This window comes from Columba livia, chromosome 5, assembly GCF_036013475.1.
Source record: "Columba livia isolate bColLiv1 breed racing homer chromosome 5, bColLiv1.pat.W.v2, whole genome shotgun sequence".
In the NCBI taxonomy this organism is placed as follows: domain Eukaryota; kingdom Metazoa; phylum Chordata; class Aves; order Columbiformes; family Columbidae; genus Columba; species Columba livia.
In genome coordinates, this window is record NC_088606.1 from 39851851 (window position 1) to 39869280 (window position 17430).

Here is a 17430-nt window from a genome sequence, read left to right on the forward strand (position 1 = left end):
CACATAAGCTCATGGGTTACTCCCAGTCTTCTAAGCAACTGGGTCTTGTATTGATAATGATGTTTCTTGAACAACCTTCAACTACACGCTCCCTAATGCAAACAAGTAAAAAGTTTCATTTGTTGCTTTTATCCAAGTGGCAGAGGTAATTGCTTAATACACAGAAATCTAAATGCTGCCTCCAAGGCTTAGTCTTCTGTCTGAAGGAGATAAATTCTTCAGGTGTGCTTTTTTCACATCTGCCTTTAGTTTAAAGAAGAATTAAAAATTACAGCATGTTAGGTTAGCTGTGCTTTCCATGGAAACTTTCCAAGTTCTAAATTACGGAATTAACAGTTGAGGACAAGCATTTGGTATGAACTTCTTAATTTTTTTTCAGATAGTGTGTTGCCTGTAAAGAACACATCCATTTGTAGTGAGAGAACCCTGCTGGCCATTCTCCTGCAGGTTTCTCTCTCAGAAGCAGCAGAAAAGTCCTAGTGAAGGTCAGGACAATAAATTAGCATTGGTAATAGCATCCACATACAGTGATAGTGTAGGAAAAAACCTTATAAAGAGTCAATTGTTTTTAATGTTTTCTGGAATCCACAGTACTTTTAAGATTCCAAAAATCCATAACCATGTGGTTCATCTATTCCATCTGTCCTTGAAGTGGTGATTTATTTTTTTTTAATGCTAATCTTATCCCAGACATACCTGATGTAGGACATTTTTCTAGCATCATAATTTGTTAGCAAAGAATAAATGAAGATGTTTCAGGAAAGCTAAATGATCTGTGGGATTTCCCATGGAGAGCTGATCAACTCTTCTGTCAACAATTGTTTCCATGATGACAGTTCATACGATAATCTTGAAATAAATAGGTGGTTACAATTCAGAGCATAATGTCCAAGGACTAGTGATTATTTCTCATGTAATTAAGCTATAATAGATCTAATTAATGTCATAAATATTATCATAGAATAGTTTGGGTTGGAAGGGACCTTCAAAGGTCATCTAGTCCAACCCCCTGCAATGAGCAGGGACATCTTCAACTAGATCAGGTTTCTCAGAGCCCCGTGGAGCCTGGCCTGGAATGTTTCCAGGGATGAGGCATCTCCCACCTCTCTGGGCAGCCTGTTGCAATGTTTCACCACTCTCATTGTAAAAAAATTTCTTCCTCATATCTAGCCTAAACTTCTCCTCCTTTAGTTTAAAACCATTACCCCTTGCTCTGTCACAACAGCTCCTGCTGAAAACTCTGAAAGTCTGTCCCCATCTTTTTTATAGGCCACTTTTAAGAACTGGAAGATCACAATAAGGTCTCCCTTGAGCCTTGTCTTCTCCAGGCTGAACAGCCCCAACTCTCTGAGTCTGTCCTCACAGCAGAGCTGTTCCAGCCCTCTGATCATTTCTGTGGCCTCCTCTGTCCCCTCTCCAACAGGTCCATGTCTGTCCTGTGCTGAGGGCTCCAGAGCTGGACACAGGACTCCAGGTGGGGTCTCACCAGAGCAGAGCAGAGGGGCAGAACCACCTCTCTCCACCTGCTGGCCATGCTCCTTTTGATGCACCCAAGATACGACTGGCCTTCTGGGCTGCAAGTGCACACTGCTGGCTCATGTCCAGTCTTTCATCTACCAGTACCCTCAAGTCCTTCTCCACAGGGCTGCCCTCAATCCCTTCATCCCCCAGCCTGTACTGATACCGGGCGTTGCCTTGACCCAGGTGCAGCCCCTTGCACTTGGCCCTGTTGAACATCATTCAAGCTTATCCAGGTCCCTCCGGATGGCGTCTCACCTCCCAGGCATGACAACTGCACCACTCAGATTGATGTCTTCCACAAACTGGTCAAGAGTGCACTTGATCCCACTGTCTATGTAATTGATGAAGATATTAAATAGTACTGGTACATTGAAATTTTAGTGTTCGTAGATTTTCTCCCTTGTGAGCATAACGCAGATGTGGGCAACATGTGCAAATATAGTGCCAGTCTTATAACTGCAACATACAAATGTGTGGATTCACTGTCTGACTGGAGGATCAGAAGTCAGGAAGTTGTTTGTTTGTTTTTTTTTTTTTTAATAGGTTGTTGGGGCTTTGTTTAGAATCTTTTCTATTCAAACAGGAACCCTCTTTTACCTTTACAAAAAAAAAAAAAAAATCAAAAATAAAGTGTAAACAACAAAACAAAAGCATAAATACAGCACAGCAGTAACCTAGAATTTGACAGTGGCTCACAGGAATTGGATGCAAACAGAAAAAAAATCAACGTTTGAAATCTTCACATCAGTATTAAAGCAGATCTTATGTTTGAATTACCTGATACTCCATCATGACCCTTTATTGGAAGTGATATATTGGAGAGGAATATTCAGAATCAATCTAAACAGTAGTTGCCAGACCCCACTACTGTTATCCATAAAAACAGTTTTTCACAGTATCACAGTGTGTTAGGGATTGGAAGGGACCTCAAAAGATCATCTAGTCCAATCCCCCTGCTGGAGCAGGAACACCTAGGTGAGGTTACACAGGAACATGTCCAGGCGGGTTTTGAATGTCTCCAGAGAAGGAGACTCCACAACCTCCCTGGGCAGCCTGTTCCAGTTTTTATGTGATTCAGAGTCTGTATGTATGTCTTTTTTTCACGACAAAGACCATTTACTTGAATTGAATCTGGGCTTAGAATAAAGCATTTCAGGTGAATTTTTCAAAGAAGATACTGTGTTTTAAAATAATAAAAAGTACTTGTCCTTAATAACAAGGTATAATATGGCTTTGAAAATGAGAGGTCAGGGTTCTCCTAAGGAAGTATTAGCCTGAGTTTTTATTGTTTCTGATAATTGCAGGTATTCTCTCTGTAGCGACAGATATTAATATAGAGCTTAGCTTCAAAAAGATAATTCAAAAGTGGTAAAAATTGTTTCTAAAGTAAGAAAAATATATGCTGATATTTCTCACAGCTGGCTGCTGAAACAAAGGTTTGCTCAGAGATGCTTACATCATTATAATAATACCTGCGAAGATATTTTAACTACATTTTATATACCAAAAGTGATTGCACCATAAATTTAAAAAAAAAAAAAGTCACTTTGTTATTATTGTGTCCTCTGTTAGAGGAGGAACCTTCTAATTTGTAGTGGTTTTTTTGCTTCTTAACTGAGTACTGAAGTATACTTGAGCATCAGAGTATACTTGAACACAACCTTTCATGGAGAACTAATTGACATCCTATTGAGAACTGTTAGATATTTTTTAAAATGTAGACTTAGAAATGCGGAATATATTGTACTAGTTGAAGTGTGATATGAACCCACAATCCTCATGGAATCAGTAGTTTCCAGCTTTCCAGAGGAAAAAATCTCCAGGTGGCCAAGGTTCTGACAATAGCTCTTAATTTCTAGATCTTATGAGACTTGAGAAAATAGCCACGGTGAGGTAGGAATTCCGTTTCTGTAAAGAAAGAAATAGTAGTATGAGATGGGAAGATGAAACAGGCTTCAGTTGCCATCTTTATACATCTCTGAACTGTGCATTAAGGCAAATTAATACTTTTTTTGTTAGAAAAAAGACCATGGATCTTAAGGAAAATATTACAATACTGGCATGTTTTTCATAGCAGTATATGGCAGGAGTATTATGTGAGTGTTATGAAGCGATAGTCTGTGAGTGCTGCTGCTTCCTACTTCTCCAACAATATAATTTCAATAATATTCTTCAATTGTTTTATGTGCTGTATAGAAGTTGTTTCAAATTAAATGAGTACTTGTTTTAGTCACGTTACCAAGCTAATTAGCCACTTATTACAATGACAGTTATTTTCTAAAATCAGTTAATCCTTCCACTTTTAGAGCAATCAGTAGTTGCTCTATTGGATGTTTGAGGATATGTGTTTATGTTAGAACAAAAAAAATCTTCCCTTGCCTGGAAAGTGACATATGAATAGCTGAATAGGGAAGATATTTGAAGAATACTGAAATTAAGCCATGATTAATAAGCCTTAAAGAAAGACTGTACATAGAGATGTTTATGTTCTTCATTCACAGAGATAGCTATTACATTAGAGAATGTGGAAATACAGTTGTCTTGCACATTCACAGCTCTGCATCTGTATTCCCTCCTCTTCCCATTTATTGCAACCTCCATATAAATCAATGCAAAAATTAGCATTATAGAATAGCAGAAAGAATATATCTGAAGAGCTGTGGAGAGCAACGTGCTCCTCTTTTCAGACAGATATAAGTAAACCTTCATATGTTACTTCTCTTTAGTTTAGGATTAGGGCCTGTCGTGTGAATTTTTAACAATAGGATGTAGTATCCTGGAGACCACCAGTTCCTACAAATGCCTGGAATGTGTGCAGCACCATATATATGGGACTGCTGAAAGGGACTCAGTATGGAAACCTACAATCATCTCTGGTCTTATGTGCCAGAACACCATGAATTACAGCCATGTATTTCTTCTGCTTATGCCCATGTTAGTCGATTTGTAGAAATAGCCAGTGTAATTTAGTAAATCTATAATTAATTATATTTAATTTCCTGCCTGCTGTGGATTTAATTGGGAAAGGTAATGTAAGGGATACAAAGCATTAGACTCTAAAAAGTCACTAAGAATGAAAGTAGTAGGTAGAGAGGATTTTGAAAAGTAGGAGGGCTGTTGTGAACAGGACGCTAGGTGAGTTGTCTACAGAGATGTCAGGCATAGTAGTGGTTTATTCACGTGAGAATGATGCTACCAGTAAATTACAGGACAGTGTGCAGACATGCACTTTGTGCTTTCATACAAACTGCAGCTCAGATTTCTTTTCAGAGGCATATAGTTGTGCAAGGAAATAGAAATTAAGTGACATACGTGAAGAAAAGCTCACGAAGTAAGAGGAAGCTGGTGAGCTGGAAAGATTCAGGGAGGTTGTTTGGTATTGCAGAAGTTGCAGACTTGTACTAACATTGCTCATATTTGTGGTAGGCGGTCGAGCTAAGAAGCAGGGAAAAGAGAAACGATACATGAGGTTTGTTCTCATGGATACACAAGCTTCACTTAGGAAAGAAGTTCTGAAGAGTAAACTGATTAGGTCAAGTGTCTTCAGAATGCCAAGTAATATGGTAATGGATTATTAATGTGAGAAGTTACAAATAATGACAGGATTAGCTGAACAACAGATCTGTACACTGTGTTTCTAAGAAGCCTGAAGTTCTGACAGCACTTGACACACTTGCAAAAGTAACAATCAGTATGAGCAGAGGGAAGAAGCTACTGCTGAGAGGTCAAATATTTACTTGCTGGTATTGTACAATAATCCACATTCACACCTTTAGGTCTTTCAGACTTAGCAGCTTTGCACCAAAACTCAATATTTCACTCATCTGCAATTTGCTGTATATGTTCCCAGAGGATTTCATCCAAGCATATCACTTGCTATTGCAGACTGTCAAAGGGAGGAGAGTTTGTCAGATGTCATAAAGGATGTCCAGTCCAAGGAATGTTGTTGTTGTTGTTGTTTTGTTCTTTTTCCTTCTTAACATCCCATTCACCATCTTGTAAAGTTTCTTGAAGAAAATACAGTCTAGTTTCTCATCTCGGTCAACTGCTAATTTGAAAAATCAGAAAGGAATTAAGAAATTATTTAGGGAAGGCCAAACAATTCAAGACAATGGTGGTAATATTTTCATTCAAATTAATTGTTCCACATATTGTCTCAGCCATTTTCAGTAATCTGTTGCATCACATAACTTCTGTATGGGAATTGACATAATCAAGTAGATAGTGTTATAAACTGATTATCATAGTGAGCTGAGAGGCAGCATTTAAAATTCCATTCCCTGTATTTTTCTTAGATTAATTACTCAGATCACATTGTAATCTTTGTTCCTCAGGTTCAGTGTTTTACAAAATTGACGTGATTAGCCATAGAAGTCTCATAGGATAATGTTTTAATTTGTGGCAGAAGAAAAGAAAAGATGAGATTATTTATGACTACGACAGGCTTTCTTAATTTTACATATTAGGCCATGTATTATTCGTTTTACAACTAGATATGCATTGAACAACCTTGAGATTTCTGTCTCCCTGAATTAGACTAAATGATAACTGGTGTGTTTTTGCATGTCTCAGGATCAGCCCTCCTCAGACTCCTTGATTACAGTCTTGCAAGGTTTCCCAAGTAAGAGAGTAAGGAGACTGTTTATGGGATAATTAAGGCCACAGGATTATATTTTATGTATTTATTTATTTATTTAAATTGGCTTAAGGGATTCAAAACTTTCTTTAGTCTTTTTACTTAGACTCCTGCATAGTGTGAATCATGAAGTTATCTGTAGAGCCCAGCCTTGTAGAGAAGCTGATGCTTTACCCGAATAAATCTTACATGGAGCCTTATGAGGGTTGTCTACAAGCTTCTTCCATTTCTTCAGGAATTGACTATTACATCCAAGTTCTTCCACATGAAAGCACTTTCATCGCTGCCCATGGAAATGGGGCTGGAACTAGATGATCCTTAAGGTCCCTTCCAACCCAAACCATTCTATGATTCTATGATTTAGCAGGGTTTGGTTCCATACAAGTTTTGTTTTCTCATATACATTGCCAGACTTTTAAAAATTGGCCTTGCTCTTTTGTTTCCCTCTTAAAACTGCATTTGAAGTTGTAGCAACCCTTGAATGAATGCCACTTCTGCATGATTGCTAATTTAAATTTCTTGCATATACAGGTGAAATGTCAAGCCCAGTGGGGATATAATTTCATTCTTGTGCTTTAAGAAGAGTAATAAGAGGTTTCTTGACCATCTGAGAAAATAAACTTTTGTTTGTGTTAGTGAACACAGATCAAGAAAGTGATGTGTGTGTTCAAAAACCCATTTCTGAAACTGTGAACTGCTCAGTAGTACTGAGTCTTTGATGATACATAGTTATCCAGTATCCTTTTCTTTCTTCCACTTGTTCAATGTTTTTCTTTCAAAAATTGCTCCTGCCTGTTCTATTGTAGGTTGTTCAACAAGCTTACTCTTCTGTTTCTTAGGTGTGAGGGTTAAATCTGGGTTGGGCAACATAGGCCTGAAAGACGAGGAAATGCTCTCTCCAGATGTGGCAAAGGGTATGAAGTCTGTTGAAAAATGTAAATAAATTTCAGATCAGAGCTGGTTTCACCTAACAAAGAATTGACATATGAGAGAGAAGTCACAAGGCAAAGAGAGTTTCCATGTAAACATATTTGAACAAAGGAGAACTTAAATGCAATTGCAACCCTTCTTGAAATGTACCAAGAAGATAAATATCCTCCTACAAGCAAATAACTAAGGTTGTCTTACCTCTGAAAATTAGCAGGACACGAGAACTGTTCTGTTCTAAGGGAAGGCATCCTTCTTCAGATTTGTGGAAGACAATTCTGGTTTTTTGATTCCTGGGTTATTTGAACTGGCAACCAGACTAACGCATCAACTGAAAAGCTTAGAAAAGGAGATATTTTACCTGATTTCTTTAGTTTGGAGTTGTTGTGTGCAGCCCTGGAGAACAAGGCATTGAAACAGGCTGGAGACAGAGCTGAGTGAACAGCAAATGCCCAAGTGATGTCTCAAAAATCTGAACCTGCTATTCCAAGGACAATATTGCATTAAAATTTCCTGAACCCACTTTCATCCATCATGTAGTTGAGAATTTCTAAGAGATATGATGGGTTTTTTTTGGTGACAGGTTAAAATATGTTTCTCTGTCATATGAAAGCAAATCCTTCAGTGTATAATACCTGGAGATGTGTTACCTCAGAGCAGTTCCTAGGGATGTATGGAAACCTATGGAATAGCTGCCCTATTTCCTAGACCTTTTTTCTTTTTTTTTTTTTTTTTTCCTCCCATGGTATCCCTTCTCCATTCTGTACAGAGTTTTTGCTAAACTATTATTGTTTGATACTCAATATTTAGGCACTAATTGACATAATAATGGCAAGGTGCTGTTTAAAAAAATTCTACTTCCTCTGTTCTTTCTGTAGCTGAACTGATGTGCTTGGTTTCTCTCACAAGAAGGCTTTTAAGTAACAAAGACTTCTCTGACTCAAAAGAGAAGTAGTGATTCTTTCACAGGAAAGAACCCAGACTGAAAGTAAGAGGAGATGAGGAGGACTGTTTTGCCGAAATGAAATAACTTGTTTGTTTCCCAATGCACCATTTTAATTCAGAAAACATGAAGGGACTGTGCTGGCCCAAACTTGAAAACAAATTATCAGGGAGACAAAAAGTAGTCTCTTGCTGCAGGTTGCAGTGTTTTGTGTTTGTTGGTTCATTGGTTGGGGTTTTTTTTACCTATTTCAATAAATCTCAACTTGGGGAAGGTGCTACAAACACCTTAGGTCTACTTGGAAAAACATGAGTTAAATTATCTTACACTTCTGCTCTTCCCTGTGGTGAAAAAATACCACTTTCTGTAGCTAAAGAGCTAATCCTACTCATCAAACTAAGAACATATTTTTTTCTCCAAATTTCTCAAAAATATGCTTCCACATTTATAGGCCAAGGTCCAAAAACTGCATTAGGTAAATTAGAGAGGTTCATAATACATTTTATAGTATAGAAAAATTTCTTTACCATAAACAGTTGTCCTCTCTTTAATTCAGCTTTATGCCTGTGATTTGTGTTTCATGTGGATTGTTCATAATATCAGTTGAATGTTTGTATCAGTTGAGTAATATCAGTTGAATGTTTGTGTTTCATGGAGGTAAATGTGCACCCATAATGATGGAAATTTTGTTATACAGGACTATGAAGAAAATGCAAAAAAAAAAAAAAAAAAAATCAGCAAGAATTTCAATGAAGCTGTTATAGTCTTATGCGAAATCTGAGTTTATCTCCGTCACTGATGGTTCCTACTTCTTTTGAAGAGTTGTTCTGTATTTCTGATGTTTGATTACACAGTATAAATTGTTACGGGTCCAGATGAGCTTGGTTTCTACCACGCAGTAGCACTGATGTGCTATCTCTTGCAAAAGCCCATTAAGGTCAGCAACGTGTCTGATTTCTGCAATCAGGTTGAGTGAAAAGTGTCTTGCAACATAGTAGAATCCTGGCAACCTCTTCTACCATCAGTGCATGAAGAAGGTCTTTATATCCAAACCCAGACTCCAGTCTTCCACTTTCTGTTCAGTATGGCAAACTGAAACAGTGTCAGATTCATGAGGCTAAAGAACATAAGGAAAAAAGGAGCTGAACTCTTTGTCCATGTAGAGGAAGACATTAAGGTATCCCCTTGACTTTTTTCTGTTCGTACCAAAAGACTCAATCAAATACATATAAACCAGAATCTAGGACTCCTCTTGACATATGGGGTACATTCCTCCCTTGGCGATGGAGATAAAACTCCTCTCACTTTCATGTGTGCTCTCTCACCCTCTCACCTCACGACTCCTGTGTTTCTGTCTGTGCAGTGGCCTGACATCAAAGGGTGAGGTGAGAAGCAACTCCATTCTTGTTTTGTCTGAATTTGATGGGAATTGGGGGAAATGGGCTTATGCCCCTGAGGTGGGGAGGGACATGAGTACTGGTTTCCCATTTCCTGGCCATGTGCTTTAACAATTAAGCTCTGTACTAGAGGCAACACTCATCATAACCAACCGTTTTTCAAAGAGACTCTGACTCAAAACTGTATATAGGTTTTAGGAGTGCTTTAGGCATATCTATTGGATTGGACCCACTAGGGGATTTAGATGTGTGAATATTTAGTTTGTGAATCTCTTAATGACCTTAGATAAGGAGATGTCCTAACCAGGTTGCTTAGTTAAAACAAGGCATAAGATTCTACAGGGAAGGTAATAGCTAAAATTTAGGTTCTCAGGAAAGTTTTTCTGGACAAAAATGTAGGTATTATGGGTATGGATTTATTTAATTAGGTAAATGAAGTTTTTTATTAATTGTTTTGTTAACAAAGTATCTAAATTCTGCCTAAATTGAAATTTAAGTCAATTCCTGAATCTGGACCTCACTGTGTTCAATGTATTCTGTACTTGTCTAAAAATATTGTTGTGTACTTGTTAAAGATTTTATGTTTATATACAACTTAATCTAAGGGTATTCAAACTAACGTGAAATAAATAAAAACTCTACCTGTTAGGCTGGATCTCATTTCTGGGAGGATTACTTGGTAACTGCAACATTTTCAATTGAGATTGTTTTTACCTGTTACACATTTCTGTCTTGGGATTATATTTCTTTTTTATTAACTAGATGTAAATTACAAGATTAGTTATTAGTTGAACATTGTGATTCATAGGAATTCTTATATAATGTATCTTGAAGACATGTAATCAAAAATACTATTTAAAGAATGTTATCTGTATAACATTTCTGAGTTTCTCATGTTTTCCTTCTTGAATTTTCCAATGCAGGTAACAATACCTAGACCTTCAGTGGCATCTACACAGTCTGCTTCGGAGAGCTTTCATTATGGCCACCAGCTAGAGAAAAGAGAGCTGGATGCTCAGTCTGTGGAACACACTGTGGAACTTTCCTGTCCAAAGGAAAGTTTGCCAGGTTTGGTTGTGACAGAAGACGCACTTCCAGTTAGTGTCAGCAGACCAGATTTGGTACTTAATGTCAACCAGGAGGCGCCTGACAGGGAAGGACTTGTTAAAGAATCTGTAAGCGTCCTGGACTGTGGCCAGAAAGACCTACCTGAACAACATGGTGGGATACAGGAAGAGAAAGAATTTGAAAATATTCCTGTAGAGGCAGCTGAGGAAGAAAGGCTTCTGGTGGTTTCTGAGGACGCAGTTGAAATGTTAAGCAAAGAACAAAATTCTTTGCCAGGAATCTCAAAATCTGTAGAGGAAGAACCTCTAACGAATACTGAAGCTGCTGAAGAATCAAAGCCAAGGCCCCTCTGTTTGGAGCCAAATCAAGATGAGGTTCTGAAGTCCATAGCACCTAAAGCATCAGAATTTTCTCTCTCAAGACTTACCAGCCCACATGTTAATAGACAGGCAAGCAAGATAGCACCAGTTCAGGAAAATGGTTTTCATTCTAATAAGGAAGAAGTCCATATCCAAGACTTGAAATGCCACCAAGTGGCCCTTACTACTTTTTTGCACCAGGAGGACAAAAAAGAGAAAAATGCTCCAAGAAATGGAGAGTTAATCCACTGCATTTCAGAAAATGAGAGTTCTCATCGATCTAAGAAGGACTTAGTTAAATCTCCTTTTGTATTTAGGCAGAGTCGAATCCCAGTTTTGGCACAAGAGATAGACTCCACATCAGACTCATCTTCTCCTGTTTCAGCAAAGGAAAAGCTGCTTCTAAAAAAGGCCCATCAGACAGACTTGGTCAGACTGCTTATGGAAAAGAGACAGCTCAAATCTTTCCTTGGTGACCTCTCAAGTGCCTCTGATAAGTCACTGGAGGAAAAAATGGCTGCTGCTCCAGTCCCGTTTTCTGAGAATGATGTCTTATCCTCTTTTTCTAGATTGACACTGGACTCTCATTTCAGCAAGCAGACAGAAGATAGCTCTTTATCTCCAAGCAGCCCTCAGTCCAGAAAAAGCAAGATTCCAAGGCCAGTGTCCTGGGCAACCGCTGATCAAGTCACCAGTTCAAGTTCAACTCCATTCTTTCCTCGGCCACCACCAGGAAAACCGCCTACTAGACCTGGGGTAGAAGCTAGGTAATGCAGAGAAAATAGAAATAGGTTTTCAGGTTGAAAAGAGATTTGAGCCTGACTGCAGTTACTCTGCAGTATGTGATCTTTACACTGTTTTTTTTTTGAAGTGGAGTCACTTTTCTGGAACTGTTGATTATTCACAAACCCAGAGAAATCAACAGGGTCTGTCATATCCAGTCCCTTTGAAAATTAAACTGTTCTTTTTCTAGACATTTTAAGAATTCAGGTTTGGAGATTCCAGCCATCAGTAATGAGTCAGTTAGCTATGCTTAGATCATGGCTAAGTAAAACCAACTGATGGAAGGAGGGCAGAGTGGATTCTAGAAGCCTCCCTTTGCCAGTTCTATATACAGACAACCACAATCTATTTCTTCAGTGCCTACATTACCAGGATAAGGAGAATTTTGGTACAGTAGTGCAAAGTCCTCTGGAGGAAGTTGTGGTGTGCCTTTTCATCTCTTAAAATTGTGTATAGCAGTGTATTGATGGTGTGTGGGAATGGATGTACCCCTTTGAAGCAGAGGCAATAAGCACTGCTCGTGAGTGTGTTTTTTCCAGCACCACCAGAAAGTTTCAGATGTCCTGTAAACACTTAGGCTCTTTCTGTGAGTTGATGCAAATATAGATACTGTGTTGATTTGAACAAAACAGAAGCCAAAGGCTAGATCAGGGGTGTCAAACTCATTTTCGCAGGGGGACACATCAGCCTCGCGGTTGCCTTCAAAGGGCCGAATGTAATTTTAGGACTTTAAAAATGTAGGAGTAGTTACATTTATACAGTCCTAAAATTACATTCGGCCCTTTGAAGGCAACAGCGAGGCTGATGTGTCCCCCTGCGAAAATGAGTTTGACACCCCTGATGTAGATCCAAACACCTCTACCTTATAGGAAAGCTCAGCTCCAGATGTCTGTTCTGCAGTGTAAGCTCATCCCTAGTTTCTAGTGACACTATGTTTCTCTATGAACTTCAGTGAACAGAAATAATCTTTCTTCATTTCTTCTTAAGGTTACGCAGATACAGAGTCCTAGGAAGTAGCAGCTCGGACTCAGATCTTATCTCTCGTCTGGCTCAAATCCTACAGAATGGATCTCAAAGACCAAGGAGTTCTACCCAGTGTAAGAGTCCAGGATCTCCACATAGTCCAAAAACACCACCCAAAAGCCCTGTCATCCCCCGACGCAGTCCCAGTGCCTCCCCTAGGAGCTCTTCTTTACCCCGTACTGCCAGTTCTTCTCCGTCCCGGTCTGGGAGACCTCATCATGATCAGAGGAGTTCATCCCCACATCTTGGGAGGAGTAAATCACCTCCTAGCCATTCAGGCTCCTCATCTTCTAGGAGGTCCTGCCAACAAGAGCACTGTTGCAACAAACCAAGCAAGAACGGTCTGAAAGGATCTGGCAGTTCCTGCCACCATTCCCCAAACACTAAGACTCCCACAGGAAAGAGCAAATCAAACACTAAGCTTAGCAGATAGGAACTGGGCCTTGACAGGTATAAAGCCCCCTCCTAAATCTGATGCATGTTGTTGTCTGTGTACTGTGTATTTAAAAAAATAATCAAAAGTGTATATTAAAAAAAAAACACGGTGTTGAATCTGCGCTTTTTAAAGGAAGTAAGCATCGTAAACTATTAATGAAAAAGCATACTGTGTAAATAAGTGGCCAGGCATTGTCTAAGAGCAGGCAGCAAGCAGATCCACAAGAGGGGAGGTAAAGCCCAGGATAAGAATGACTAGGTAGTCAAAGAGGTGCAATGTATTTAGAGTAAAAAATATCTCTAAGGTGAGTGTTTTAAAAAGGTATTTATTTCTATGGTTTTAGTTTACCTAGCTAGAAGAGTTGGCCTAGTTATTTAAGGCCTTACATACTTAAGGAGTATGTAAGAAAACCTGAAACAGTTATTCCCAAAATTATGTCACCACTTGGGAGACAAGTACTGCTTAAGCATGTATTTGCAGTTTTTAAAAAGCACACCATTTAGAAGACAATGCTATTTCTACCTTTTAAGTCCTTTCCATTTTGAGCTGCACACCTCTCTGTGTCACTCACTGCTCATCTTGTCCTCTGTCTACTATGGCACAGATTTTTTTTTACCTAAGGAAGTATCATATACCTTGACCCTTCTTGAAACTGATGATGTTTTATTATAAAAATTAACATTTGCCAAGATGTTTTTATATCTATATTCTTTAGAAATTTATTTAGTACTAATTAGGATCCAATAAGCTAATTCTCAGTTCTCTATCATAAACTTCTTTGGGAATCATAGAAGGGTTCTTCAAACTGCTTTTTTTAGAATTTGGAAAAACATTCCTGTCCAGGAAATGAGAGAAAGGAGGAGATACCTGCACTTCACTGGATGTTGCAGATTTACGATAAATTGCAATGTACGTTAGAAAAGAGAAGTACCTTTTTTCACTTAACCACAAAAAGAACCCTTGTTATTGCTGGCTTTTGTTTTTCCATTAGTTTTGGATCTCTTAAACCACTGATCTTACTGTGCAGAGATGATTACCAACCACAATTTGTGTTTTGGTACTATGAAAGATGGAGAGAGATGAGGAGGTTGTCTACTTCATGAACCTGGTAGGTTATACATGACAAAAATATATTTAGCACTCTTACAAAATCTGGGTAAGAATATTAATCATCAAAGGAAAATATACAGAAAGCAATCCTGGATATTTTTTATGTTAGATTCTTCCATTCTTTTGCCTAAATGTGTTTTTGATAGCCAAGCTTCATTGTCTGTCAGTAAAGTCCATGGTGTCTAATTCCTCCAACTTCGTTTGGTAGTTACTTAATAATATCTTGTGCTCTACAGGATCTCTGTAGGGAACGTAAGAGTACAGCACCTTTTGCTATATTCAGAAGAGAATAGTGAGTCAGAAGAGTAACACAAGAGTGCAAGCCTGGAAAAGATGCAGCCAGCTCTCCCTAATGATTCCTGTCGTGGGGACACTGGATGCGTAGGAGACCTTTCAGTTACTGATCTGCTTGCTGTAGTCATTTGCCTCTCCAGCCAGCATCTGTGCTTTTTTATTTAACCTCTGCCAAATGAATACCTTTGGATTAAAAAGGGAATATTTTGTCTCTGAGCTAACACATTCTAATGCTGCATTAAAGCTGCCCTGGAGCTGCACTGAATTTCACTTGCTTTGTCAGACTATGTTGATGTTTTTTTTCTTTGTTGTTGTTGTTGGTTTTGTTTGTTTGTTTGTTTGTATTGTTTGGTTTTTTTAATTCTTATTATGAATATGTATATTGTTTCCCGTATGTAATGTAGCACAGTGTGGAGCCTTAATTTCATTTAGGTTTCAAGCACTACAGATGAATGCAATAGGTAGGGTATACCTGCTTTTTCTGAAGAAACTGTACCATTGGAAAGTCCTATTCCTTTGTATTATATTGTATAGTAGGTGCTATACCAATAATTGCATGTCCTCATGGTAAATTATATAATATAAATATTTATATATACATATATGTATATGCTTATATAAACTCATTCTTTGTCATTTTTCATCTGTAATTTATGGACTACAAATAATACAGTTCCCTTTCTGTTAGTTCCTGAATGCTTTTGGCATTACATCTTCTATTTCCCCCAAAAAAATTCCAGAATGCACAAATTCTAATAGCCTTTATACCTTGGTACAAGATTGAAGGACTGCTGATTTCTCAACCAGCCAATGTTTTGTCTTGCAGCTTGCCTTTTTTCTCTATAGTTTTGTGTGTGTGCGTTTGCATATGGAACAAGAACAGAGATTCAAGGATATTTTTATTTTTGACTACAAATAGGGCTTGTGGTTACCCATTTTTATTTCATAATGTGAGTTCTTGATTGTCGTGAACACTCGTTATATAGGAGCAGTGGCAGTCAATGAATACCTAACAGATGAATGTGAAAACTACTAATTCCATCTTTTCCTTCCTGTTTTCCTCATGTTTCCTTACGGTATACCATGAAGAGAATTTGGGCCCATTGTGATATTTTTGTCCTGGGCACTGCAGGAATTATTTGTTAAGATCATGTGGCAGTCTATGATGATTTTCCCTCCCCTTTTCCTTATTTCTGAAAAGCATTTATTATGATCTTGTAAGCTTATTCCTATATTAACATGGTCAGTTTTAATAGGTACCAACTTCATGCATCCTTGCCTGAAATGCTGAAGTTGAGGTGTTTATATTTTCTCTCCACTGTATCAGGATCCAGAAACAGGTAATGGCTTTACAGGTGAGAAAGAATATAACACCTAGGGATTTCTTTATGCTGTCTTCAAAGTACAGTCTTGTCCACTGTTGTACATTACTATGTAAAATAAATCAATGCTGTAGAAATTAATTTGTACTTGAACTACTTGCCAATGAAAAAATAGGAAACTATGCCAAAATGGAGCACGAGATATTGATTGTGATTGATGACCAAGGCTTTCAGTGCAGAAAAAGGTAGAAGTACTGTATATCCCCAGTTGCTTTTTGCTGTGGATTCAACAGGATCTAGTGAGAAAATCATGAAGATATGAAGGGAAGAGTGATTTTGAATAACTTATCTTGAACTACCCACTCTTCTGGAGTTTTTTTTGTTGCTTTATATCCTCCCTCTAAAAGTTTACAGACTTGCTTACTATAGTCTAATGTAGCAATCAGTGAATGTAGTTAGGTAACGGTTAGCTGATCAACTCATACTCAAATATTAGCTTAATATTTCTAGAGGGACTGTATAATCATCAAGAACTCTGTAAGCTTCAGTATTTGAATATGCAACTGATTCTGCATAAAAACACCAATATCCATGTGTATGGCCCTTCTGCAGAGTGTGAATGAGTGGTTTATGGACAGTTGCCTGCCACAGATTTTCAGGGACGGGGAAGATTTTTCTCCATTTTACAAAACACTTACAGTTATTCTGCATAGCACGCAGCAGCTTACACAGGGATTTTAGCTGGGAAACAATATGATTCAAGGACATTTGCTTTGTCCTCTTCAAGGCACTATTTCTTTGGAGGGCAGTGCAATGGAGCCCCAACACATAGCAGATACAGAAGCTGTGCACGCATTTCCTCTTCGTGGTGTTTGCTGTGTTGTGGCCAGCACTTTGGAGCATTTTTTAGAGAAACTGAGATATGAAGCCTTTAAACTAAAATAGAACTTAAGAAGACTGAACGCTTCATACCGACTTTTGTGCATGGTATAATCAATCTAAGTTGCAACCTCAAAAATCTATATTAATATTAATAAAACTCATTATTAATTACAAATGCCAATTACTACTTAAGTAAAACCCTGTTAAAAGTAATAGAAGGTGTGATACAGTAGAGCAACACTGGCAAGCTGCATGATGCTAGGCACCTCTCTACTACTTGAGCAGGATTGGTAAGCATAGGAAATCTCACTGCTCAAAGGCAGGAGCAATATGAGGTCTTAACTGGTAGTTATATACAATTATTCAGGAGGCAAAGCCCTGGGGAGTGACACGGGGCATTCCTTGTAGCCACCAGCCACATCCTGTCCTGGGAAATCTGGACATACTCTTAGCTTGAAGTCTGCGTGTTTGAGATGGAACTTTCTCGCATACCTCACTAAACAGTCTTGATGTAAAGGGGAGGATCTGGTCCTTTATATTTAAAAATAGCTTGAAATATTTTTCATCTGAAAAAGATTTGCAAGACCTCTGTCAAGTACAATTTGTAGTATTATGGTGTTAACTATAGCTGGGAAAATACACAATTTTGATGTCATATATATAAATATGCATTTGTACGTAAGCGTATCTATATATACACTTATATAGATATGTATATTCTAGAGAAAC

General features: G+C 38.1%; 1 protein-coding gene across 6 annotated transcripts in view; it reads left to right on the plus strand.

Moving 5' to 3' along the window:
- The window catches only part of TTBK2 (tau tubulin kinase 2), a 100041-nt gene extending 85369 nt beyond the window's left edge, over positions 1–14672 (plus strand). For 4 of the 6 annotated variants that reach the window (XM_065065880.1, XM_065065883.1, XM_065065882.1 and 1 more), the window contains 2 exons: positions 10348–11618; positions 12622–13328. In XM_065065880.1, the coding sequence (XP_064921952.1) occupies positions 10348–11618; positions 12622–13090 (1740 nt within the window). In that variant the 3' untranslated portion in view covers positions 13091–13328. Of the gene's footprint in view, positions 1–10347; positions 11619–12621; positions 13329–14439 lie in introns of those variants that run through there. The other 2 variants (XM_065065881.1, XM_065065885.1) reach the window with 2 other exon arrangements.
- Positions 14673–17430: the final 2758 nt, after the last annotated feature.